Source organism: Pholcus phalangioides, unplaced genomic scaffold, assembly GCF_987345545.1.
Source record: "Pholcus phalangioides strain wild (caught in Gottingen) unplaced genomic scaffold, Ppha-v1.0 ptg000039l_1, whole genome shotgun sequence".
NCBI classification, from domain to species: Eukaryota; Metazoa; Arthropoda; class Arachnida; order Araneae; family Pholcidae; genus Pholcus; species Pholcus phalangioides.
This window is the reverse complement of record NW_028301625.1, coordinates 16,075,401-16,100,826: the sequence shown is the minus strand read 5'-3', so window position 1 is coordinate 16,100,826 and position 25,426 is coordinate 16,075,401. Positions and strand designations below refer to the sequence as shown.

The window sequence follows — 25,426 nt, the reverse complement described above, 5'->3', positions numbered from 1 at the left end:
TTTCCGTCAAATTCAAATTCCACATTTTTTTCGCCGTTCCTCGCTCATATATCTCTGAGGTTCCAAAGAAAATTTGAGTTCTCCGTCTGAACAATTTATTCGTGGAATCCCCACCCTAAAGCAGGGCACCTAGGTTGGGATCTTAGACGGGCTGCAGAGTAGACTTTTTACTATAGTGACAGAGCAGGGGTCATGTCTGTGTTCGGGGCCCTCTATAGTGAATTGACGCAAATTAGCAGCCTCTGAGTCCCAACCAAGGCCGTATTCTTAACACCAGGAACGTCGGGAGTGTTTTGAACCTGTGGATTCTTGTCTTGTTCTTACAGAGGAAATTTTGATTTCTGAATAAGTTCGGGAGTGGAGGGTTGCTCGGACCTATGTCAAAAACTACCGCGGGTGATCGAGCACCCACAGAACCCCCGAATTCTGACGGATCTGTTTAATACGGCTTTGCCCCCCCCCCCACCCGCAACCAATCAAGAGTGCCATGTCAACCAACACTGCCAGTAATATTCGCGGTCTTCCAAATATGTCGCATCATTACACTTTTCACGGGCCCTTTTGTAGTGAATTTAATAGCATGAAAAAACGAAAAATAATGATAAACAAAATGTCCCAGGCCCCAGGACTAGAGATCTGCCAGGCGCACCCTTGTGGGAGTCACTGCTGAATTGAAAAAAAACACAAAACATTGTTTAAGTAACAGAAGTTTGTTTTTCCAGAGTTATTCATACAAATAAAATTCTAAGAACTCATTTAGATAAAAGTGGACTTACCCCTTGAAGTGAAGCAGAATCTACTTCATCAATGTGTCACTACGAAATTCTTTGAGGCAACAAATATTATGTAATTGTCCTTTTTTGCTCAGAATAATGATGTTTCATCATTCCAATAAGGCAAATTTGAGATCACTTTTAGGAGCGGAAAGTAGGAAACGGTCGCATTCCCTATATGCAATTGATCATCCAACAGAGATGAGAAAAATTTGCCCCGCACACATGATATGGAAAGTTTATGGGCAAAAGTATATGGCTGGCTGTGCAGCAGTAGAAACGAGTTTTTTTCCTCATGTGGCAAATACTGTATACTGTATATCTACTCAAAAAAATAGCAAAAGGACTTGAACCACTGGCAGTTCACTCATTGTATGCTTTTATCAGTGGCTCCCTTTTCATTGAGTAAAGAAAAGGCAGACAGATCCAATTATTGTTGATTGAATGCACGTGTTCAGTATGTACAGTCTGTAAAAAACTATTTTTCTTTTTCGTATAGAAACGTTTGGTTTCGGAAAAAAAAGCCGGTAAGTTGCTATTTCGAGGGCCATGGTGCCCTCGGGCATCACGTTGACGACCACAGAGAATTTCAACAACAGGAAGCAAATCACAGGAGGGAGTGTTGAATACATGAAATGGCGGGAAGATGACAATGCATTCGGTCAGGGAGGTGTTAATTTTCAGCACAATCCGGTTTTGTAAACCCCGGGGATAAACGACGCAGACCCCAGCAAGCGCCAGACGTTCATGGCCCCCACAAGGGTGGGGCTGACAAGGCTCCAGCCCTGAGACGATTCGCATCATTTTTTGTTTTTTCACTTTATAAATTCACCATAATTGGCCCGCAAAAGATCCCAGCCTAGGGGCCCTGCTCTAGGATGTGAGGGCCATGAGTGTTCAATATTTGCGGAAACAATTACAAATATATGCTTATAACAAATTTTTATTTCTGAATCTTGTGGTGATCTGCTCCTTGCAACAAACCGCTTTTCCGAGTCCGATGCCATTTCAACATCAGTCAGAGCTTGGTATAACGTCACACCTGAGTACCGAATAAATATGACTTCATTAACGGGGTGATTTAATAACGAGTAAACATTTTGCCAGTTAAGCTAGCAGGATTTTAAGAAACTGACATTATAGGCGTGTTGACGGTAACAGTGGTCGAGGTTATACCGAGGTATCAATGATTTCCAAAGGGTGAGCCACGTGGCTCTCCCATGAAGGAAGGTCCCCCCAGTGCTCCTGGCTGGAGTCTCAGGAGGAATTTTTTTCAGATTTTTACCATATAAATTCACAAGAGATGGGGAGGGGGGGATTGGGAAATCCTGTCCTGGTACCCACAAAACATCTCAATCCAGAAGTTTGATGACGTGGGGGGCCCATTGCTGAGAGATACAGTACTTTGCAGAAAAATTATATTGAATGTACACTATACTGCACTGTATTTTTATAGGGCTGTGACTGCCAATCTGTTTGTTGCAGCACTTTCTGGGTGCCGCGGACAGGGTCTTAACTAAGAGTGTAGATAATTTCTGTCCAGTGTGGGGGGGGGGGGTGGTGGAGTGAAACAAATGTAGTTTTACATCACCTCCAAAGTCGATAACTTTGAAAGATAGTTTTTATTTCCACTAAAATTTGCCATCCTCTGAAAATTGCTGCCCAGGGCCAAAAGTTTTTGTGAAAACATCACAGCGTTTTACACACCGCATGTTATTTTTCTGCAATGACTGATTCAAATAAAACTTAATTCCCTGGACCGACAGAGCCATTTGAGGCCCCCCCCCAATAAATTTTGTGAGGGGGCTGAGCCTCTCCCCAATAATTTCTGAGAAAACAATGCAATGCACCCCCCCTCTCCTGCGTACGAGCTTGAGTCTCGAATATATGGGACAACCAGCAACTTTCAGCCCCCCCAATGTTTTCTTCATGTGGGACCCTCTGCATGCCCCCCCCCCCCCCGAACATTGGTGGAGCTGACAGGTCTCCAGCCCAAGGGTCCGGAATGATTTTTTCATTTTTCATGCTGTAAATTTACTATGTAGAGACCCGTGAAAAGTCTGGCTAAGGGTCCGCCAAGATTCCAGCCTAGGCGCCCTACCACAGGATGTGAGGGCCATGCCACGGCGTATTGCGATTAAGCTCTTTACGGGAGCAATACATTCAAATTAATTTTATTTATCAATTAATCAATTAAATTATTTTTGCGGTGAATTCAAAAGCGCATTTTTTTTGGTGGTACTAACAATGCCGATTCAGAAAAGATGCCAACAGCAACAGAAATTTCAAGGCATGTGATGATAATGTTGCCTCTCGATATAACGATAATCCTTCTACAACGATAATTTTTCTTGGTCCACAATCGTTATATCGAGGTTTCACTGCATTTCATTTAGCTATTGTTTATTTGTCTCAGTGTTATTAGTCATTTAGTATTTTTTCAAAAATGTTTTGGTCCGGGCTCCCGAACTCGATAAGTAAAATATGGCTCTCGGAGTGTACTTGTTTTGGTTTCAATAATTTTTTATTGGCCTATTTTTTAACCTTTCTTTTCCTCTTGCATCGTCTGGGAGCCTCCTTCCCCAAGGATCACGTTCAAACAAAAGAAGAGGGGATACTTCTGAGTTTTCTGACAGCGGGAACAAGAAAGGACCAAAGCAGATATATATATATATTCTAAAAACCCTGAAAGCACCTCCACCCCATATCACCTCCAGATGCCATCCAGAGATGCATGCCTTTGTGGCAGCTACGATTGGCATCGAGGGAGAATGATAATTGGAAATCGAGTGTCATCGTTGACCGTGAGAAAAATACTACTAATTGTTACAAAAAAAAAAGCCAAGGACAAGTCGATTGTGATTTAAAAAAATATTAAAATAAAATTTCGAGTAGATTTATTTACTAAACTTTTTTTTTGGGACAGTTTTTTTAATCATAAAAATTGTTTTTCCGAGCCAAATATGGGAAACGTATCCACTTGATTTTTTTGGGGGGGGGGGCTGAGCCAGTCCTTCAAAGTTATTGGAGGGGCTTGGGCACGTGGGTCGGATACAAGTTTACGCCTATGGAGGGGGGGGGTGGATGGTGGCTTTTACTGTTGGCAGTGCGGAAAAGTAATTAAAAAAACACGCAAATTAAAATAAATATAGTGATTTAAAATGCTTTTTTTTAATTATTTAAAAAATTTCCTTCACTTTTTCCATTGTGCAACATGATGTATATTATGTATATTTCATTTGTGTATGCGTGTATGCGCAGAAAAGAGATGTACGAGGCATTTTTGTCTCAATTTTCATGGTGCAATCAGTGTTTGATCTCATTTATCGAATCAACTTTTCTTTCATGCACAAGAATCATCGTTGAGATTTGTCTTCTGTAAATATAGAATGCTGAAATGATTATTCACATGCGTTTTGGAAGTAGTAGCGGAGAGGTTTCCTGGTGTTTTAGACGATAACTTCATGGTGATAATTAAAACGTTGTGTATCTTTTCTTTTTATTTGAAGTCATTTATGAATTTTTTTTTCACAAATTCTCCCTCCCACTGTCAGAAGTCATGAAAAATAGAAAAACAAACGTCGAACCATTTCTCCTTCCTCTTTGAATCTCAATATACAGCATCTCATTTTACTAGGATATTTTGTTTTTTTTAATACATGTTTCTGTGTTTGTTTATTTATATTTATGTTGAGCTTTGAATTTTAATTTTGGTAATAGCGCTGGAATAAACGATTCTGTAGTCTGATTTTTTTTTTTTTTTTGCGGTATAAACTTCAGGTAACAAAGCTGTCATTATGTCATTTATTATTATTTTTTATTCTATTTTACAAGTTTTATTTTCTCAGCAACTTTTTTTGTACTTTTTAACTACATCGATCAGACTATTCATTCATGCCTTTTAACCCTTTTACACGGCATATAAGCTTCCTTATGATTTTCAGCAGTAAATGAGTATAAAGTAATGAAAAAGCAATGGATATATAGAGCAGCTTTTTCAAAGTATGCATCGCTGTTTCTAGAAGCATCACCAACCATTATGTGGGGTGTCGCGGCGAGCTTGCGATATTGATTTGTGCACCTATTTATGCTTTGAAGTTCTTAAAAGTTCTTTGAAGTTCTCGGGAAAATTACTATTAATCTATCCTGAATAGCCGCTTGCGAATCATGAATTAGGCAAGGGAGCCGTGGTTGACAAAAGTTTGTGAACCATTGGTATAGGAAAAAGTATTCCACTGAGAGAGGGATTAACTTCACATATTTGGGCTTGCCAATGCTAAAATAAGGAGAGATATCTTGTCAATGCCACTCAAAGAGTTGAGATTCGTCTGAAATCAGCGATGAAATGTACTGTCTCAGTCTATTGCTGTGACTACCGTTGTGGTATTCAGATTCTATGATGCTCATTTTATTCTCATGCTTAATGGATATACAGGGTGCAAGGGAATGTCCCATGGACCTGAAATGACTTGCAAACAAAAAGAGCTACAGCTATGCAACTCTTGACACGGAAAGAGTCCCCAGGATATGTCTTCAAAAATTTTAATTAAAAAAAAGAAAAAAAGCGCTATCAGTGCAATATTTGAGCTATGTTCAAATGGTGATTGGTATTGCTTTAGCAACACGAGCAGATATGTTCCGGCGTCCCTGCCATAGTTAATTGCTATATACCATAATTTTTTTTATTTATGTATTTTTTCCAGCTGCAAATGTTGTGACATTCCTTATGATTATTAATCTTCAGTGTAATTTATTTGTACGGATTCATGCAGATCTCTTAAGAGGCCCCGTTTGAAGGAGGAATGATTACATTGTCGTTTTGCACCACTTGATCATGTGAAATTATTATCTCCTTGTTGTTTGTCCATCAGACTATCTTTGCAAGTCGTTTCACCTTCATGTAATCCATGGGCTGAGATTTTTTTTTGGGGGGGGGGCAATGCAGGGCTGTCTTAAGAGCATCATGGAGCCCTGGGCCAAGTGATTTTTCTAAGGCCCTACCTGACAAATTTTCGATAAACTACTTCTCATTTTTATACGACCCCCTCTTCTCTTGAGGCCCCACTCATTAAGATGGCACTGGAGCAATGCCCCCCCCCATGCCCCACCATACACTCAGCCCCAGCAACAGTGGAGCTGACTGATATAATGAATCACATGTATATCAATTGACATCATTATCATCATGCTTCCCCCAGCCTTCATCATCACGCCCCCCCCCAAACTTTCACGTCTATCTCCACCTATCATGTCATTACTAATAGTTTTTCCAAGAGCATTCATATCTGTTGGTGCTGTGAAATGGTGGAGATAAGCTATATACAGGCATTTTGGTGGCATATTGAATTAGAGTACCCACATCCACACAAGTCTCTTTTTATTCGGAACCAAGAAGAAAATTAGGAAAAGGGCATGACGAGGGGAGGGGGAGGGGGGGCAAAGAGAAAATAATATGATCCAAAAGGGGCCATGGGTAAATATGATAATAAATCAAGCAAGAAACACTCCTGTATTTAATCATTTTTATTCAGGGTGCCCTGCAAGTCCTAATTTGGTGTTTATCTCACCAATCTCTTGTCATATAGAGGTATAGTTCTAATTAAAAAAAAAGTGCTCAAAATACATTCAGAAATCTCTCAGTACCAGTTTCGAGAGTGAAAATACAGTGTGTCACAAAATAAAAAAAATCTAAATTTTTATACAGCCCCTTTATCTTTCAACTGGAAAGTTGTTGTCCTGTCTCTTCTAAGCCCAATAAAAATTCCATGTTTTTAACTGCAATATTTGCAGAGATATTTTAATTCCAAACTTGGAGAAGAGTTGAAAAAGAATAGCATATATATATATAAATATGGGAAAGGAGCATTGTTAGTAAGTTTATGCTGTTTGTTCTCAACCTTTTCCCCATTTTTGAAAAAAAATATCTCAGCAAATATTGAGCAAAAAATATTTTGCGATCTCTGTGAAATTCGAGCCACACACAACCCCGAACTGATATCAAAGCGATTTGCATGGCCCCCACAACCTGGAGCAGGGCCCTAGGCTGGGATCTGCTGCAGGCCTCATGGTCACACTTTTCATGGGGGGGGGGGGGGGGGCTTTTATAGCTAATTTATAGCGTGAAAAAAGTAAAAACAAGATGAGAATTGTCCCAGGCCTGTCCACACCACCCTTGTGGGGGCCATGGCGATTTGTAATATATATATAAATTGTGTGGATCCCTTGCAAAAAAAAAGGAAAACATTGAAACCCGCAAAAGATGATAAGAGTTGGGAAACTCTAAATTCAGTTTAATTCATTCTGGCTTTAGATATAAAAAAAAAAGTTAATTTTATTTAAAGGCTCATTTTTACTATATGAGAATTTTTTTTTAAACATAATATCCCAACATGAATGCCTAACGCGCAGTGCTAACATTAGTTGAATTTCTCTATGCCAGAGCAACAGTCAAAAACGGCCAGAATGGCAGATCATGCATTGAACCAGAAAGGTGTTAGTAAGGAAATAACCAAACTATATTCAAACTTTTTTGGTTTTCATGTTGTGAGCGAGTTGTTTTTAAAGCAAACGTTTCAGCTACTACTGTGGCGGAGATCATCTGTACAAGTGACAAGGAGATGACATATTCGAAAGACAGTGAATATTACTGGAGCTGTTGGTTCACATGGCTCTCTTAATTGGTTGTGGGGGGGGGGGAATCAAAGCTGTATTAAACAGTGGCGGCAAAATCGGGGGTGCTGTGGATGTGTTAAATGTGGTAAAACCATTTTACCCACATTTAACGCTGTTCTTTCCCAAAATTTTCCTCCGCTTTTCAAATATCTCTATGAATATTGTACTTGAAAACATGGAATTTTTTTTGTTGGCATCAGGAAAGATAGGGCAACAACTTTCTAATTGGAAGTTACTGGAAATCACAGGGGGACCACATAAAAATTTAGATTGTTTATTTTGTTGCAAACTATATTTTCACTCTCAAAACTGGTACTGGGTAATTTTTGAATGTCTGTTGAGCATTTTTAAATTGAAATCATACCTTTATATGACAGCCGGTTGATGAGGTAAAGGCAGCGCTAACATTTACAGGACACCTTGTATAATTAAAACATGTAGAGTCAACTGGGACACCTTTTGAAGAAATAACTATCAAGAATGTGAAAAAAAATGTTGTTTTTTACCCTGTAAGCCTTAGCTGGTCTTGTTTTTCCCCATGACGATCAAGAATATTTACCATATGATCATATCTAAGAAAAAAACATGATATAATTAAATTATACAATACAATACCAATTCATGGCCACATCAGACGAATTACCCAATGAAGGGGTTGATAGAATATAAATACATGTTGGTAAAAGTAGTGAGAGATTTCAAAGAAAAAACCAAAATAACCAAAAAATAATGTATGAATAATATATATAGATATTTAACTGAACCAATGCAGAGGTTTTCTCATTGGGGAAGAACCCTTTGCCTGTTTCGAAAAAAGTAGGTGTTTCTGATGGGTGGCTAGGTCTAACAGAACTAAAAAATACCAACCACATATATAGGGTAGTAAGGAAAGTCTCTTGGCCGCATTTTACTCACGAACCGTTTTAATCTGAGAGGTGTATTTAAAATTAGAAAAGTATCCAAATAACATGTAGACCTCAGCTACATCATTCATATTGAAAGAGGTTGCATAATCACTGCCGTCTTAATGCATGAGCCCGGAGGCCTCAAAATAAGAGGGGCTTCAGAAAAACGAGAAGTAGTTGCATTTTTTGAGAATTTTCCAGGTAGAGGGCCTCAGAAAAATCACTTGGCCTGGGGCCCATGATGCTCTTAAAACGGTCCTGTGTATAGTTATTAAAATAAAACTAACCTTTTATACAGACACCCTGTGCTCAAAAACTCAATTAGAAAGTCTTTGCCCTGTTTCTCCTGAGGCCAAAAAATAATAATAAATAAATTTCACATTTGTAAATGCAATTTTCATTGAGATATTTGAATTCAAAACCAGAGAAAAGTTAGGAAAAAGTGTTTTTCGTAATTTTATGCTGTTTTTTCTTAACTTTTGCCCACTTTTGGAATTTAAATATCTCAGTGAATATGAAACTTATAAACATGGAGTTTTTTGTTGGCCTCAGGTGAAGCAGGGAAACATGTTTTTAATTGGGTTTTTGAGGACAGGGTACCCGTATAAAAGGCTAGTTTATTTCAATAATTATGCATGAATGACGTAACTGAGGTCCACAGGTTATTTGGATCTCTCTAGGATCAGCTGTTTGCCAGTTAAATGTGGCCAAGGGACTCTCTTTACTACTCTGTTACTCTGTATATATGCCCATAGACAACTATGGATGTCATATTTTTGCTGGTGCTAATTTTAATTACAGCAACCCAAAAAATAGAAATAACAAGCTTATGCTAAATCAGTTTCCCAAAATTTTTTCTTCATTCCTCATTCTTCTTCCTGAGTGATCCCATAGTCTGTAAATATTATGTCCCTTTAGTACATTTCATTGCCCTCCTTCAAGGGCATTATTGCCCACTTTGGACAAAGTAAAGACAACATTATTCAGAAACATACTAATTTTCTTGCACTTCAAAAAATTGGAGAATGTTCTTCATGCACCCATAATACTGTTCCATAGCACTATTAAATAAATCTATGAACTGAGAGTTATAATTATTTTTCATATTTAACTAAAGATACACAAACATACACAAAAATGGGGAAAACTGGTCTTCCAAGGTGAACATAATTGTCACATACTCGAAGATTTTATCTAATTTTCTGTGATTTATGAAAAATTTATCACGTTGAATTAACTATGACAATGGCAGCCAAATATGAAGCTTTTTATCACTATTTTTTGCAAAAGAGTAATAAATATGTCTTAGCTCTTTTATGTGACCAAGTTTTTTTAATATTCATCACCGGTTGTTTTTGATCAGTTTTGACAATCTGTATAGTTACTTGATTATCGGCATCAATTAATACTTCAAAACTGTCATCACCAATCTTGTTCAGTGACCAGACTGTGGTGCATATTGAAGAGAAAAAACTCAGAACAAATTGTGTAACTTGTCATCCTGTCCACATTACACAGTTCAGCAAACCATTCAAGGAAAAGAGTGAGCATGTGTAGGGTGGGCTCAGTTTAAACCGGGATTTTTAGACTTTTCAGCTCCGGTCAGCGATTCCCATCGGAAATCAAAATATCATAAATGTTTTTTGCTGTCAAAAACTCCAACCTTGTACGGGCAATATGTAAGTAACCAAAATAGTTTTATTTGTTATCAACATGTGACATGTTTCACATGTTGGCACTGTGAACCATCACAGCGCCATCTGTCAGTAATAAACCTAACTGATATCACCTGTATACAATACATGCTGAACAAACAAGTTTTTGACAGATTTTCTGCAGTATATGTAATATTTATGTATTATATCATTTGCAGATTATGTAATATTTATGTATTATATCATTTCCAGATTATGTAATATATATATATCTCACCTTATAATGAAAACCTCATACATCAATTTTTTGAAAAATGACTTTTTGCCAGTTTTAGATTGAGAACATTATATCTCATCTACTACAGCTTTTGAAAAAGAAAATTGGCAAGGATCTGCTCTCTCTAGAGAAAAAATAAACCCATTTTGTGTTATTTTCAATGAGACGTTCCATCCTTTCATTGCTCGTGCCTTTCAACATATATATACGCTCCAAGGTTGAAACATTCTATCTGCTTCCATAGCTTAGATGGTAGAGCACTCGTCCGGCAAGCGAGAGACCGGGGTTCGAGTTCCCGTGGGGGCAGTGATGAATTTTTCTTCCTTGTAATCTTCATCTCCACAAATAACCAGACTCTCAATGAATCTTGTATTGACAAGTGGAGAGGACATTTCTAATTGCATGTGGCCATCTGGTTGGTCTATGTCATTCATGAGCTATTAGTTGATTGTTGACGCCGTCCATGTACGGTGCCTTTCAATATACGCTCCAAAGTTGAGACATTCTATCTGCTTCCATAGCTTAGATGGTAGAGCACTCGTCCGGCAAGCAAGAGACTGGGGTTCGAGTCCCTGTGGGGGCAGTGATGAATTTTTCTTCCTTGTAATCTTCATCTCCACAAATAACCAGACTCTCAATGAATCTTGTATGTATTGATTGGAATCAAAAGATAGTCCCATCAATGATTAGTGCTTTGATAAGAACCATAATAAAATAGAAACATTTCTAAAATGGTATATTATTTTAGTCCCTTAAGATTCCATTTTATACATTTCTCACTGTACTATCACCATTTCTTATAAAAAGAACATGTTCTTACATGTAGCCTACTGTGATACTTTGGCTAACAAAGATAGTTCATTCAGGGATCACATTCATTAGCCAAAATACAATTTCTCATAGGCTTCTATAGAACATTGTTTAATTCAATCTAGACACTGCCTAAAATTTAAAGGTAAGTTTTATAAAAGTACTATATAAATCCTGTAAAAAAATTAAAACTGACCAAAGGCTGAGATGAACAACTTCCAAATTGGATGAAAGAGCATTCAAACAAAGATGCAAAACTGACAATGTTCATATTTTATGCTATGTACACAATCCAGCCAGGTTCATAGATGCCCTTAATCTGATGTGGTTAGTTTATGTCCATTTTATTTGTGTAGATGGGAAGATAAGTCCAAGAATATCTAGATAATTCAGTTTGGTACTAAAAGTTTTACCTTAAGCACTGAAAAAATGCTGATGTAGGACATTTTCTTAATGAATTTTATCCTAGAGTATTCAAGGAAGACAAATTAATCTTACTAAAATGACAGTAATTCTGATGATTGATATGGAAATTTGTCTGAATTAATCAACATTTATTGTATGCAAAATTTCACACCCTCAACTTAGGGAAATTCGACTTATGCGATTCCCAAAGTCCCTGATTAAAAGTCCCAGTATACTGACAGTTTTGAACATTTTTGGCGTGATTCCATCATAACCGATTGCTTTATTATTTTCAAGTTTATTTATTATATAAATTCTTTATATTCCTTTTTTCTATCTCAGTAACGACTACAGAATTATACTGGTTTGATACTAAATGCTCTATTTCATCTATTAGCTCAGAATCTTCAGTTACTGCAGAATTAATAAAAAAAAATTCATTCATTTTATCCACTAATGTCTAGTCAGTATTTACTGGAAATACAATTTTATTTATTTTTTGATTTATGATATCATTAGTACCTTTCCACTGTTTTTTGATGCTGTTACCACATCTTATAAATTTGTTAAAGTTGTTTCAGTCACCTCGTTGGGCATTTTGCCTGTTGTGGCATTGTATTTGTATTTATGGTAGAAAGCATTCTTTGCAGCTTTTATTTTCTTTCTTAACTGTTTATTATAGCTTTTTTAATCATTTTCTTTATCATGATCTGAAGGGTTTTGTTTAAAAACTTTATAAAGTCTGTCTTTAGTATCGACCATACATTTCAATTCATATGCAATCTATTCACTTTTCAAATTATTTGCTGATTTGCATTTAGACTGTTTTGTTCAGAAATTACGATGCTTAAGCACAATATCAAGAAATTTGTCATATAATACATTTGCATCAGTCTCATTAAAAATGTTTTCATCAAATTCATAATTTCTTAGATATTTCAAACTTGTCATAATCCACATTTTGACAAAACTGATTACTATTGTTTTGTTTATTATTTAAAAGTTGTGTATTAATTCCAAAATTACATTTAATAACTAGTAGTAAATGATCCGTTCTCTAATTTATCTAGAGTTTATTCACGATTTATGAAACAGTTAAGATCTGGTGCAGGGTGTAAATAAAGTGGAAAAATTGCTATAGAGGGTGCAGTTGTGATAATGCCATAATGCCACTCAGCACCAACGATTTCTAGATTGAAGTTCAGGGGATTTTGATGAGGGGAATAGAGCTATTAAAGACGAGGGCAAAACCTCTCCCATGAAGTTTGTCTTTGTGGGAAGCAGAATAGTTTGGGGGTAAAAATTGGGTATTGCTAATGTTGTTATTTAACCATGTTTCAGTGACAGCTGGAAAAAAATCTGGATTATAAATTAATAAGATAAATTCGAAGGAATACATTAATTTTTTTGATTTGTAGAATTATAACAACCCATGCTATATAATTAATTAGAAGAAGCTGTTTTGTAGCACATGAAATTTATTTTGCATTGAAGATGCATGCATTTTTTTCCGCAAAGAACTTTATCTGCGATTTCCTATTGTCAATTTCATTCCAAATTTCATGAAGAAAAATGTATCTAGCTGCACCGTAATTCTTGTATCCCAAGTGAGACATGCATTCTTCAGATCAGATTCATCTTCTGATGCAATCAGCTAGTTTTTGTTTTTATCTAGGGCAGTATTTTCAATTTGTGCTTACCTGGCTACCCTTGGTCAAGTAGCACGGAAAACAAGGACTCTCTTGGCCAAGTTCTAACTTTACATTCAGCTTTGTTCTTTCTGAAAATACGCACTTCTTAGTATATACAGTAAAATCTCCGAACAACGGCCACTAAGGGACTGTGAAAATATGACCACTATTGGAAAGTGGCCGTTATTGGATTGGTTTTTCAGGGAAAAAAAAGCATCAACTAAAATTTGCGATCCACGCACATAACATGTAGAATAACAATCCATTCTGTAACTGATTACGATAGTTTTATAATTATTATATTAAAATATATGATTATATTTTGATAATATCATAATAATTGATTAATCGATTCCACAGCACTATTGTGGCATCCTGAAATTCAGGCTTGCAGTGCTAAGGTAGAACACAACAAGTGAGAAAAACTGATATGGACAAACAGTGTATCAACAATCCCAAATAGTTCTTTGTTGACACTGGACCATCAACTATACCTTCTTTTCAGGCGGTTCCTACGTCCAATCCAATAGCTGAAGACATAGACAGAATACATTCTTGTTTAAAAAAAAGGAAAAAGATTGACACATCCCTCTCAAAAAATTAATACCCTAGACATTTCTATTCCTATTTGTGAGCACCATTTTTTTGGACAGAACAATCCCTTGGAGTAGGGAGTGCCAAATAAAGAAAGGGTTTCTAGTAATCGAATAACTTGCATATCCTTCAAGTGATTAGAATGCTGACAACAGGTCACTTCTCTTGTTCCCTATAACAGGGGTTCTCAAATTTTTTCTACTCGCAGCACCCCATTTCCCATTCAATGCTTATTTGCGAGCTCCACCAGCTTCCCAGAGCTGTTTAGCAAAGAATATTTTCTAAAAACCTTTGTAAGGATGACCGTTCCACGGAGCCCCTGACTAATGTTGGAGGCACACAGTTTGAGAACTCCTGCCCTATAGTATTTCTTCAGGTTCTTCTGCCCTCTTCTTCTTTCCTCTGAGCTATCACTGTGATTTCACAAAACTTGCATTCGCGGTCGAAATATACTAATACAGTATATTAATAGCGTGAATAGGTCATGAGAGAGTAGCTTGCTTTGTGCATGAGCTTTAGGATATTCATTGCTCTATGTCCCCCTCCATAGCCACTACTTACCCCCTCCCCCGCCCCGCCTAACTTTATTTTCTAACATGACTGAATGTATATTGACATCCCCACCACCACCATAACCCATCTGCTTTATCACACAATCAGTTATTCTACAAAATGGGTTTTGAGAGAAAAAGAAAGTTTCACTTTTTTTGTGAAGATTTTCTCTCCCTCACCAACTCATGTCCTTTTCACTGTTACGTTGCTATAGAAGTTTCACTTCAAAATTCCCCTTTCTTAGATTAGGTCACGTTCACCCTGTATAAGGAAAAAACCCCCATAAGATCGCTATGAATATATTTCACATTGACTAGACTTTGCAACGAGTTTCTACTGCTATGAATCAACAAGCTACCTGGTATAGCCTAGCTATGAGAATTATATTTGTTTCAATCCAGGTTGTACTCAAGAGATTCACCAGCTTACTTATTTCCTGCAGTATGCCATGTGTTGTCACAAGGTCTTTTCTAAAATCTAGAACTTTTTTTTTAAAGCAATGTTGAATCTTTAGACCCTTTATTTTTATACCTTTACTCTTTTAATGATAATTTTTTAACACAATCTGAAAAAGGGAAAAATCCAAAATAAACAATGTCTGAATTTACTCAAGACTGTTTCATAATTATATGAAAATAACTTTATACATATTAAAATGTGTTTTACCCTGTTGTAACAAGGAAGTTACCACCTCCAGTTTGCCATGAAAAAAATATGGGACCTGGTCCATGGCTATTGGCTGCTACTGTGAATATTCTCTACAAACAAAAATAAACATGAAAATATACTCTTAGTTAGACATGTGTAAAGTGTTATTACAATTTAACATACTTTAAAATTTAACACACACAATATGATATTTAACTGCTAAAAGAAGGAACACCCCCCATATAATTTTCTGTTCAACACTTCCCTTTAAAGAATTCTTCTTAAAAGATCTAAATAATGTGTCTTGTGTGGAAGAGATTTAAGATAAATGAATAGGAATTTCCTTTATAGGCACTATCAGGTAGGCCGCCCTACAGTAGAACCTTACTAATATGGACAATATAACATGGACAGTTCTACTAAGAATTTTAATTTCTCAACCACACTTCTGATGTTTTTCATTTACCCAAATTCTGTTTCAGCTTTTGTAAATTAAATTGGCCATTTGTTTCTTTTTTTTGTACCACTTTCTGCCCTTGATGCATTGTTGGTGTCCACTGCGGTTTTTGGGCTTCTGAGAAAGTTGAAACAATGATGGTATCTGTGTGTCTCAATGAATGTGATTAGTCAGAAGTTTGCTTTGAACAAAAGAACTTTTCTTCCTTCACTTAATTTTCTTTCTTTATTTCTCTAAGTTAAAAGATCTTTTTTCTTAATTTTAAATTATTTGAATGATTTATATTATAAAAATAAAAAGCAGCTCTACATGAACTTTATAATATTTTTCAGTGAGTTCCACTTAATATGGTATCACATAAACTAGACTAGGAACAGGGCCGGACTTAGGGGGGTGCGAAAGGTGCGGTCGCACTGGGCCGCAAAATTTCAGGGGCTGCAATTCTTCCAGAAGAAACCCTTTTCTTTCTCAGCAGATGTTTTGAAAATTTTTGATTAAAATTTAATTTTCCCCCCATCAAACTATTATTGAATGTGAAAGGAGGCTTTCAGTTAGAAGCCCTATAATATCATTTTTAGTGTTATTGGGTATGACATTAGCTTATTTTAAACAGGAAAAGAGTGTATGCAAGTGGTCACATTCTTTATCCCTGAAAAAAGTCTGGCCTTTATTTTTTCTGCTATTAAAGATATAACAGGGCTACACCAACCAAGGAAAAAAACATGCTTACGGCATCAAACGAAAGGGACATCACAAAAGAAATCTAGTAATTTTTTCCCAATGACAACCATTCTTGGAGTTACCATCTGGTCTGAAGGTACCAATAGTGCTCACAATGCATAGTTTCATCCACTGGTGCTTCCATTAGCCATAGTAGCCTGTGACATGGATATCTCTAGATGATGACTGCCTCAGAATGAGGCAACTTTGACTGTCCTTCAGAGTGTTAATTGCATACCGTCCTGGGAACTGTCATGATGTTTTCCTAGGGAGCAAGACTGTAGTGTGCCTTTCCAGGGCAGACTTTTCTTTGGAGCCCTTCTTGAAAGGGTTTCTATTAATCAAAAAATAAATGTAAATTTTTTGGAGTCCCCCCATTCGGCTCTGGGCTCCCGGGGTAGTGCCCTGGTTGCCCCAGCCTAGTTACTACCCTGCTAGGGAGGCTTGAAAGCTTCTTCAAAATTTCCTAACGCCACCATCTGAGAATAATTCTCTCATATATCCCGGAAGACGGATATACAATGTATGAATTCTAAATTGCGACAATTTTTAAAACTGAGCTTTTGAAAAAAAAAGGTAAGACATCTCTTCCTCTGATTTTTTTTTCTCAATACAAATACAAGTATACAAATACAAGGCCAGAACAGGCAAAATGCCCAATGAGGTGGCTGATAAAAAGATGCCCATAAAAATATGGCTGTAAATACAAATATACAAATACAACGCCACAACAGGCAAAATGGATCTAATCACTCATTTAGTACAGTACCGACATTAGAGATATTTTGTTTCATGAACAGGGAGTCCATGCATAAAAACATTTAAGAGCACAAAGGTCTAAAAATTTAGGATGTAGGCAACGTTGCTTGCAGCCCAGATAGTTAATTCTCTGATAAGAAAAAGCCAACTATTAAATAAATTATATTTGAGGATTAGACTGATTGCAGTAGCGTTGCTAATATTCTGCCAGTATTCCAAGCCAAAGTACTTGCAATAGCCATGCTAGCTGAAAACCTTATTGCTAAAGGGTATCATAACAAATAAATTGTTATTTTCTCTGATAGCTAAGCTGCATTAATGGCTCTTGACAACTTTTTCAAGTTTCAATCGTGTGTCAATTACTGCACTGATATTTTGAATAACTTATCAGCACTTGACAACATCAACCTTTACTGGGTTCCTGGAAATGAACTTGCAGACAAGATAGCCAAAGAGGCAGTGAACATGAAGCTATCTGGACCTGAACTTTTCTATTGTGTGTTTCAATGTCAACCATAAAAGAAGATAATCAATGGATAGAAAATAAACATTATCGGCAATGGAACTTGAGGCAAGGCCAAGTCTGCCTTGGAAACTCAACCGTTATTGCCAAAAAACTTATTTCACTAAATAGAAAACAGATTCGACAGGTTATACAGATCATCACTAGTCATGCTAACCTAGCAAAACACCTATACAACTGTGGCTATGCAGCTTCACCTATTTGTCCTATGTGAGGAGAGGAAGACAAAACTCCACTTCACTATGTGGAACGATGCCCCGCCTTCTCTATCCCGAGAAGGAACTACTTTGGTGATCATCAGGTGACACTACGTGAAGTAGTAAATGCAGCCAGAGCACTTACAACTTGGTAAATTTTCTTAATTTCACTAAACACCTGAAATAATGGTGAGTATCAATTGTCTACTCTGACTGGAACTCTCATCCATGGCCCTCACAAGGGTAGGGCTCCAGGATGATTTTCATCATTTTTATTTTTTCATGTTTTCACATGCTATAAATTCATCATAAAGGGACCCGTAAAAGTCTGGTCTGGGGGGACCCAAAAGATCTTAGCCTAGGGGCCCTGCTATAGGATGTGGGGGGCCATGCTCTCATGTGTTATTTTTCATTAACTTCAAATTGAGTTCTTGGCCATATCCCTAGATCTCCTCTGCTCCTTTTCTTTAAAAGGGTATCACTGATAGGAGCAGCCTAATCGTGTATTTAGATATGGCCTTCATCGGTTGCAGTTATGCTATAATATCTCACGTACAGGGATTCAACATAATGGTAACAGTTATCATACTTTCATTCCCAACGCTGTTGCAAAACATCTGGGAAATCTCTACAGTATGACACTTCTTCACATCTACCAGGGCTCCCACTCAAAAAGAGGAAAAAGTAGGACTAAAAAGTAGGATGGGGGAGGGTAACCCCCCTTAGACGACATAATCATAGCATAATAGAAAAAAATCTCTAAAAAAAATTTTGAATTTTGAATTAAGTTTTTTTTTTCATAGCACTATTTCAGTTCCCTATAAGATTGACTCAAGGCAAAGCAAAATGATAAATGACTTGGTTACCAACCAATTTTTGGCCAAAACAGTGCACTAGCAACCACAGATAATTCTTTGCTGTCTCTCCTCATATATATTACATTCTTTTTTGGAGTCTTCTAAAGTGCAGAGCTTGCCAACTCTCTTCGACAATGCACAGAAAATTTTGAAGACATACGTTTTTTAAGAATGATGCTCCTTCGAGACCACTTTCAAAAGCACAGTTCAAAATGTATAGATTACAAGATCCGATGTAAATAAGGCAAGATGAACCAGATAGTTTTACTGTGTTGTTCATCATTTTTTAAATTTTACTGTTTTGTTCACATTTTGTTTAATGCCAGTGTAATCATTTTTGACAAATGAAACACTTCTATTTCTAGCTCTTTGCTGAGCACATTGCAAATATCGTTTATGCCTCTTCATGCCTTAAAAATACCTATCTTTTCAGTTTGCTCCAGAAAATGACACAGCGTTTTTATACAGTATTTTACACTGTTAACTTTTTTCTAATTCCTCTGGAGCATTTTCTGCTGTATTTTCATCATCCGAGTCGGCCATACATTCAGCAATAATTTCGGTATCAGTCAAAGTGTAAGTTTGTAGTGAACTGTCCATTTCCACAAAATCAGAAAAATGAAATTTCTAGCTTCAAGTGTTTTTAATAATGCCCTAATGTTCTAAAATTTCATCTTCAACATTGCTCTGAGATGTATTGAAATTCTAGTGAAAAACCAGATCTCATCACTGAGATGACTGGTTCCAAACCCGCAGCTTTATTAAAGCAATTTTGAATTGTCTGTTGGCTGACTTTTTGTCCTGCTGCACAAGCCATCCACATGGTATCCACCCCTGTGAATCATAAGCCCCCATTTACATGTGCAATAATAAAATATCTTGGGAAGTTACCAGTAACAAGGATTTTCGCTACCCTTTTATATGGCGATTTTAGTTTATGCCGGTATCCCCTCTCTTCTTTCCGGAAGTCGTCACTGGTTACGTGGGTTTAACAGAAGTGGTTGGTTCAAGATGGCTAATGAAGGATCTTACAGTAGTTTTCACGGCACAAAGGATTATGGGAGAGGAGGTTGGAGTCATCCACCATTATTTCGCAACAAAGATGGGACTCTTTTGACAGATCTTCATGCCTCTTTTCTTTTCCCCATGAGGAAAAAAAGTTGCCATGCAAGTAATAATCACCAAAGCGACCCCCAATCTTACACATGTAAACGGGGCTATAGTATCCGCCCATGATTGGTTGATTTCCTGAATAATCCTTTCTTAGGGTGTGAACATAGTGCATCCGTATTTCCGATTCTGGAAACCGAGTCGTCTTCGATTGGTTAAAAACACGAATTTCAAGCTAAAAAACAGTTGAAATTCGGGTTTTTAACCAATCGGAGAAGACGCGGGTTTCTAGAATCAGACATACGGACGCACTATGTTCACACCAAATGTCAAAACCAGATCTGCGCTAAAGAAGAGGAAAAATTCAGTGTTTTCTTTTTACTATCATTGAGCTAGATAATTAAGATAGAGTTTTACGAAAATCATTTCGAGACAGAGGTGAAAATGCATTGATTTAGTATAGTAAATGCAATAATTTTATTATTTTTCGAGATATGGGGTTTTTCAAGAAATAGTTTTCGAGAGAGAGAGATTTGACTATATCTACATCTTTGTGCTACTTTATCTCATTTGAGATGCTTTACCTCATTCCGGACACTGAATTATTTAATTCTGATTTTATTAATTTTTATCTTCATATTATCACAGGATGCCTTAAAATATTCCGTGAGAGAAATTTAAGTATTTTATTCACCTTCATTGTTTGGCGTTCTAGAGAAAGCTACTTCTTTTCTAACCTAAATCATCAAAAAACTTCGAAGATTCGTCGGTAAAATGTACAATGAAATACCGCGGTCGATCTTTTTGATACTTTTGTTAGTAAACAAACTGACTTGACTTCACTAGATAATCGGGCTCGTCGTTATAATTAAGCTGACCATATTTTCTCGAGAAAAATACAAAAATGAGGCCAGTGGTAAGCAGTCTCCAACTCATGCTAAAACCACAGAAAAGTCGCTGATCGCGGAAATGAAGCTCCACTTCAAATTGCAGTAAATTAAAAAAATAACAAATGTGTGTGTATGTTTTTGTCTGAAGTCGTAGTTATCATAATGTAATTTCTGAGTCGGAAGGATAATTTTATTCGTTAATTTGAAGTAGGCTCGTAGCCAGGAATTTCGTTCGGGGAGGTGGACCAAAGTGATAGAATAAAGATTTTGCCGTCTTTTCCCTTTTTTCGGTCATTTTTTCACATTTCGGGGGGGATCTAGACCCCCAAGTCTCTCCTCCTCGCTACGGCCTTGATTTGAAGAATAAAAAGTCAAGTTGTGTGTGTGTGGCTTCGTTGAAAATACGTGAAAAACCGGGGCATATTTGCAAAAAAAGTCGGGACAGCCAAAAAAAACAGAAAAAACTGGAACTGTCCCGGGAAATACGAGACATATGGTCACGTGGTAACTCTTGTCATAATCATCATGATTACGACTTTAATGACATGATCAAGGGTGACCATATGTCCCGTATTTCCCGGGACAGTCCATGGTTTCTCTGTTTTTCTGGCCGTCCCGACTTTTTTGCAAAAATGTCCCGGTTTTTCCCGTATTTTGAACGAAGTTTACTTGAATTCGTTATTTTCATCAGAAATGTTGATACAGATAATTTTCATAGCTCAATAACTATGAATTGAATTGACATTATTTTCAGTATTTTTTCTGAATTTTAAATGTATTAGCATTACTTCGAGTGTCTTACTAACGCACCAGTTCGAAGTTCCAGAAATTGTTTTAGTTTTGTTTCTGAGTTTCTACTTATTATGCTGCGAGGGTGGTCCTCTTTAGCTCTCTATTTGACTTGGCCTTCATCAAAACATCGTAGGGAAATGATTTTTAGATGCAATAACCCTATTTGAGTTCCGGTAATGTTATAACTGTCCAAAAATGTCGAAGAAAAGGATATGCAGTTTCAATGATGCACTCCAAAAAGAATTAAATTTCATCAAACTGGATGGCATTCAGAACGATTTGTCCAAAGTAATGTGTACACATTTTGGTGCTCATTTTTCTGTTGCCCATGGAGGAAGAAATGACATCAATCAACATGTGTCGACCCAGCGGCATAAGAATGCCCAAAATTCTATAGGTTCTGCTAAAACCATTAACTCTTTCGTAGTTAGACTAGACGATAATATCATGAAAGAAAAAATAGCAGCCAGTGAAGCTCTTATAGCTTTTCATACTGTTCACCATGGACAAAGTTTCCGGCCAAATGATTGTCTATCTAATTTAATTAGAAAATTGTATGAGACCAAATTTTCTTCCGCCCGTACAAAATCGGAAGCCATAATTGTGAATGTTTTATCACCATAAATACTAGACGAAGTGAAGCAGGACTTGAATGAAACCGAAAGTATTGCAGTTAGTATAGATGCATCGAACAGGCAGAACATAAAACTTTTTCCTATCATTGTGAGGTGAAAGGAGAAATCTAGATTCAGTGTGGATACAATGCGGGCTCCGCTTATTTTTAGGCAAAACTGTAACATGGAATGCAAGAAATTTTATGATAAGGTGTTGAAAGATAAAAGTTAGCTTTTACGGGTAGCTTCATCAGATAAATATCCATGGTATAACAATGCAGAAGCTCCCTTATTCTAATTTTTGCAAAAATTTACAATGTTTCAGTTTATTTGTCTTGTTTTTTTACAATTTTATATCTATTCGGATACAGCATATTTATTTGGAAGTTGTGAACGCGTGTAATAAAATATTTATTACCATTTTTGTCTTTGTTGTTGCATTGCACTTGGATAAAAGGTGAGTTTAAAATTTTTTGAAATATTCAGTGAAACAGTAATTCTCAATATAAACAGTACCATACCGAATATTATGCTTATTGACACTTTATTTTATCAGAAGTGGTTGCTGTGAATGAAAATTCATTTAACAGATTTTATTCAACATAGGATAGTAACTGATTTTTTTTAAACAAAACGTGGATACTCCCTATGAATTTCACAGTATATTTTTTTATTATATATATAGCACGAAGTAATTTTAAATACGTGAAAATGTTCTGCTAGCGGTCTTTTTTCCTGCCCTTCAGGGAGTGAAGGATCGAAAAATTAAATTTGAATCGACATTAATGAGAAACAAAATATTCTGAATTCTCCGAATCGCCACATAAAAGAACTCATTCTGAAAGTTTTTCAAACTTGGGGGATTAAAAACCGCTGTTTCTGGTATTTTAGAAAATTTTGTGCCATAATTGGTGATTTAGCCGTAATTTGGCAGCAGTTTGGCGACAATTGGTGCTGTCCCGTATTTTCCCGTATTGTCGAACCGAATGTCCCGTATTTTCCTCGAGGAAATATGGTCACCCTAATATGATCTAAATAAAAAATAATGTTAAACTTGCCGGTAGAAATGTGGAAATTTGGTGGAGTTTTCAGCCACGTCAGTAATTTTAAAAATTGAATTGAATTCTTGATTTTCTATAAAACCAGCTTGCAGCCCAGAAAACTAGATATAAAATAATTAGCCGGACCTAATTTTGAGTTGGATACCCATGCAATAACATTGATTTAAACTTTTCATTTATATCATCTCAAATATGAAAATTAATGTGTCCGTATTGCCTTTTGATAACAACTTCATCAACTCATACAGTGTTAAAGGTTTCTTCAAGTTATGAGCGGTCCATAGATTACATTAAAGAGTGTTGTGACCATACGTCCCATACTTGACCTTTTCGCAAAAATGCCCCCGTTTTTCCCCTATTTTAGTTGGAGTTTCCGTGAATTTGTTATTTTCATCAAAAACGTTCGTTCAGGTAATTTTTCATAAGTCAATAACTTGAGTTGTCGAGTTGACATTATCTTCAGCGATAAATGTTCTCAGAATATTATGCGTATTGGTGATATTTCGACACTTTAATTTAATACTTCGACAACACGAGACATATTTTAATATATTCATTCGGACATATCCTATTTATTTGCAAACCTGCAGTAAAACGTTAATTACCGTTTTTTAATTTGTTGTTGCATTTTACTTTGATAAAAGGTGAGTTAAAGTTTTTTTAAATGTTGAGTGAGGTGAGTATTTCTCAATAACATAAACCATACGTACTATGCTTATTAACATTTTTTTCTTCTTCTCAGAAGCCTCTGCTGTGAACGATTCATTTAACAGATTCGATTTAATATCTTATGCGTTGAGAGTAACATTGATTAACAAAAAAAAAAAAAAAAAAACGTGTGGCCTGTGAATTTCACCGAGTATCCTTTTTTTTATTATGTAATTATATTATTTTGTACGGTAAAGACACCCAGAACACAAAGTAAAAATGTAAACAAGTATAGAAATTTTCTGGTAGCATTCTCTTTCTCCACTTGAGGGACAAAATTGAGGAGGGGAATGGAAACAATTTTTGAATCAATTAATGAGAAACAAAATACGTTATTCGGAATTCTCGAATCTACACAAATTTATTCTGAAAATATTTTCAAACTTGGGAATTTAAAACAGTTATTTGTAGTATTTTAGAAAGTTTTGGTTAGTATTCTGCCATAACTAGAGCAATTTTCTTGTAATTTGACGACTGTTTGACGATGTTCCGTATATTCCCGTATATGCGAATCAAATTTCCTGTATTTTTCTAAAGGAAATATGGCCAGTTTTATTGAAGAAAATTCGCAGCTTTAGTTAAGGCGCGTATACACTAGCGAGCTGATCTTGCAACGCACGACCCCCTGCAGCGGTTCTAATCCGCTCATGGGTACACAAATTCCCTTTGTGTTCGCTGAAAAAACCGATTCCAGGTGGGTCCAATGAAAACAGCTCAAGAATTGTTCGTAACACCGTACAAATTACTGAACAACCAATTGCGAATGCTTTCATTGCATGATCCACGCGCTAGTGTATACGCGCCTTTAGAGTATTTTTTGAAGCAAAATCAGGTAGATATTGTGGATAATTTGAACATTACAGAAAATTCACAATTCGAAACATTTGGAGCTCATCAAAAAGAAAAAAAAATCTATTAATTGCTACATGTTTTTAATTTAGGTTTGTTTCTTTCATGAACTACGAAAGAAGTCATGTTTGTTACGTTGAATCATAGACGCTGGAACCTAGGATTTGAGCCCCCCCACCACCACCAATTTCTGAAGAAGCAACGCAATACATATTCTTTCTTCTGAGTACGCACTTCAGTCCCATATATACAGGACAAGCTGTTACCCGCAGCTTCGCTCGCGTGGATTTGGTAATGTGAAAATTGTTCGACGACGATTCCCGCCAATCACATTTGAATCCCTCATGATCTCTCTTGGGGGTTGCATTTCCAGAAATCCAAACAACCATCCCAATTAAACATTTCAAGATGCGGCTTCAAGAGCAACGTTCTACAGATAAGTCTGCGGTCAGCAATATTAGTTTCAAAGTTCCCCGCCCATCTATTTCCTAGTTCTTCAGACTATCTCTTTCCCAGTCGAGAAGCACGAAAGTACTTTCCCTGAACGACCGCAGGAAGTTTTTTAGGAAGATCAGGTGAACCGTGAAAATGGCGAGCTAGACAAGGTTGCGTATCGTTTCCGCTCGAAAGCCCGTATCAGCGATCTTTTTTAGCCCAGTCGTGGGCTATCGCTTCTATAAAGTATTCGTCTATTTTGATCAAGCCCCCACAATGGCGGCACTCTGAAATACATGCTCCATCTTCGCTATGCAGCGAAGCATAGGCGGGGATAGAGATGAAAGTCTGGGTGGGGGGAGATGATGTCAATTCATATATACATTAGATCAGTAGGCTCTACCTTTGGCACCCCCCCCCTTCCGTGTCTACGCTCATGCAGCGAAGTCTCTCCCAATTGAGCATTACATAA

General features: G+C 36.7%; 1 protein-coding gene across 4 annotated transcripts in view; it reads right to left on the bottom strand.

The window, feature by feature from the left end:
- The window catches only part of Oseg6 (intraflagellar transport protein Oseg6), a 143,076-nt gene extending 122,662 nt beyond the window's left edge, over positions 1-20,414 (bottom strand). For 3 of the 4 annotated variants that reach the window (XR_016195598.1, XM_089253483.1, XM_089253482.1), the window contains exons 1-3: positions 20,300-20,410; positions 15,001-15,092; positions 7,952-8,017 (exon numbers count right to left, since the gene is read on the bottom strand). Coding sequence is in view for 3 of the 4 variants with exons in the window: in XM_089253483.1 (XP_089109609.1) it covers positions 7,952-8,017; positions 15,001-15,092; positions 20,300-20,305 (164 nt within the window). In the remaining variant the exon portion in view is untranslated. Of the gene's footprint in view, positions 1-7,951; positions 8,018-15,000; positions 15,093-20,299 lie in introns of all 4 variants that reach the window. The other variant, XM_089253481.1, reaches the window with a different exon arrangement.
- Positions 20,415-25,426: the final 5,012 nt, after the last annotated feature.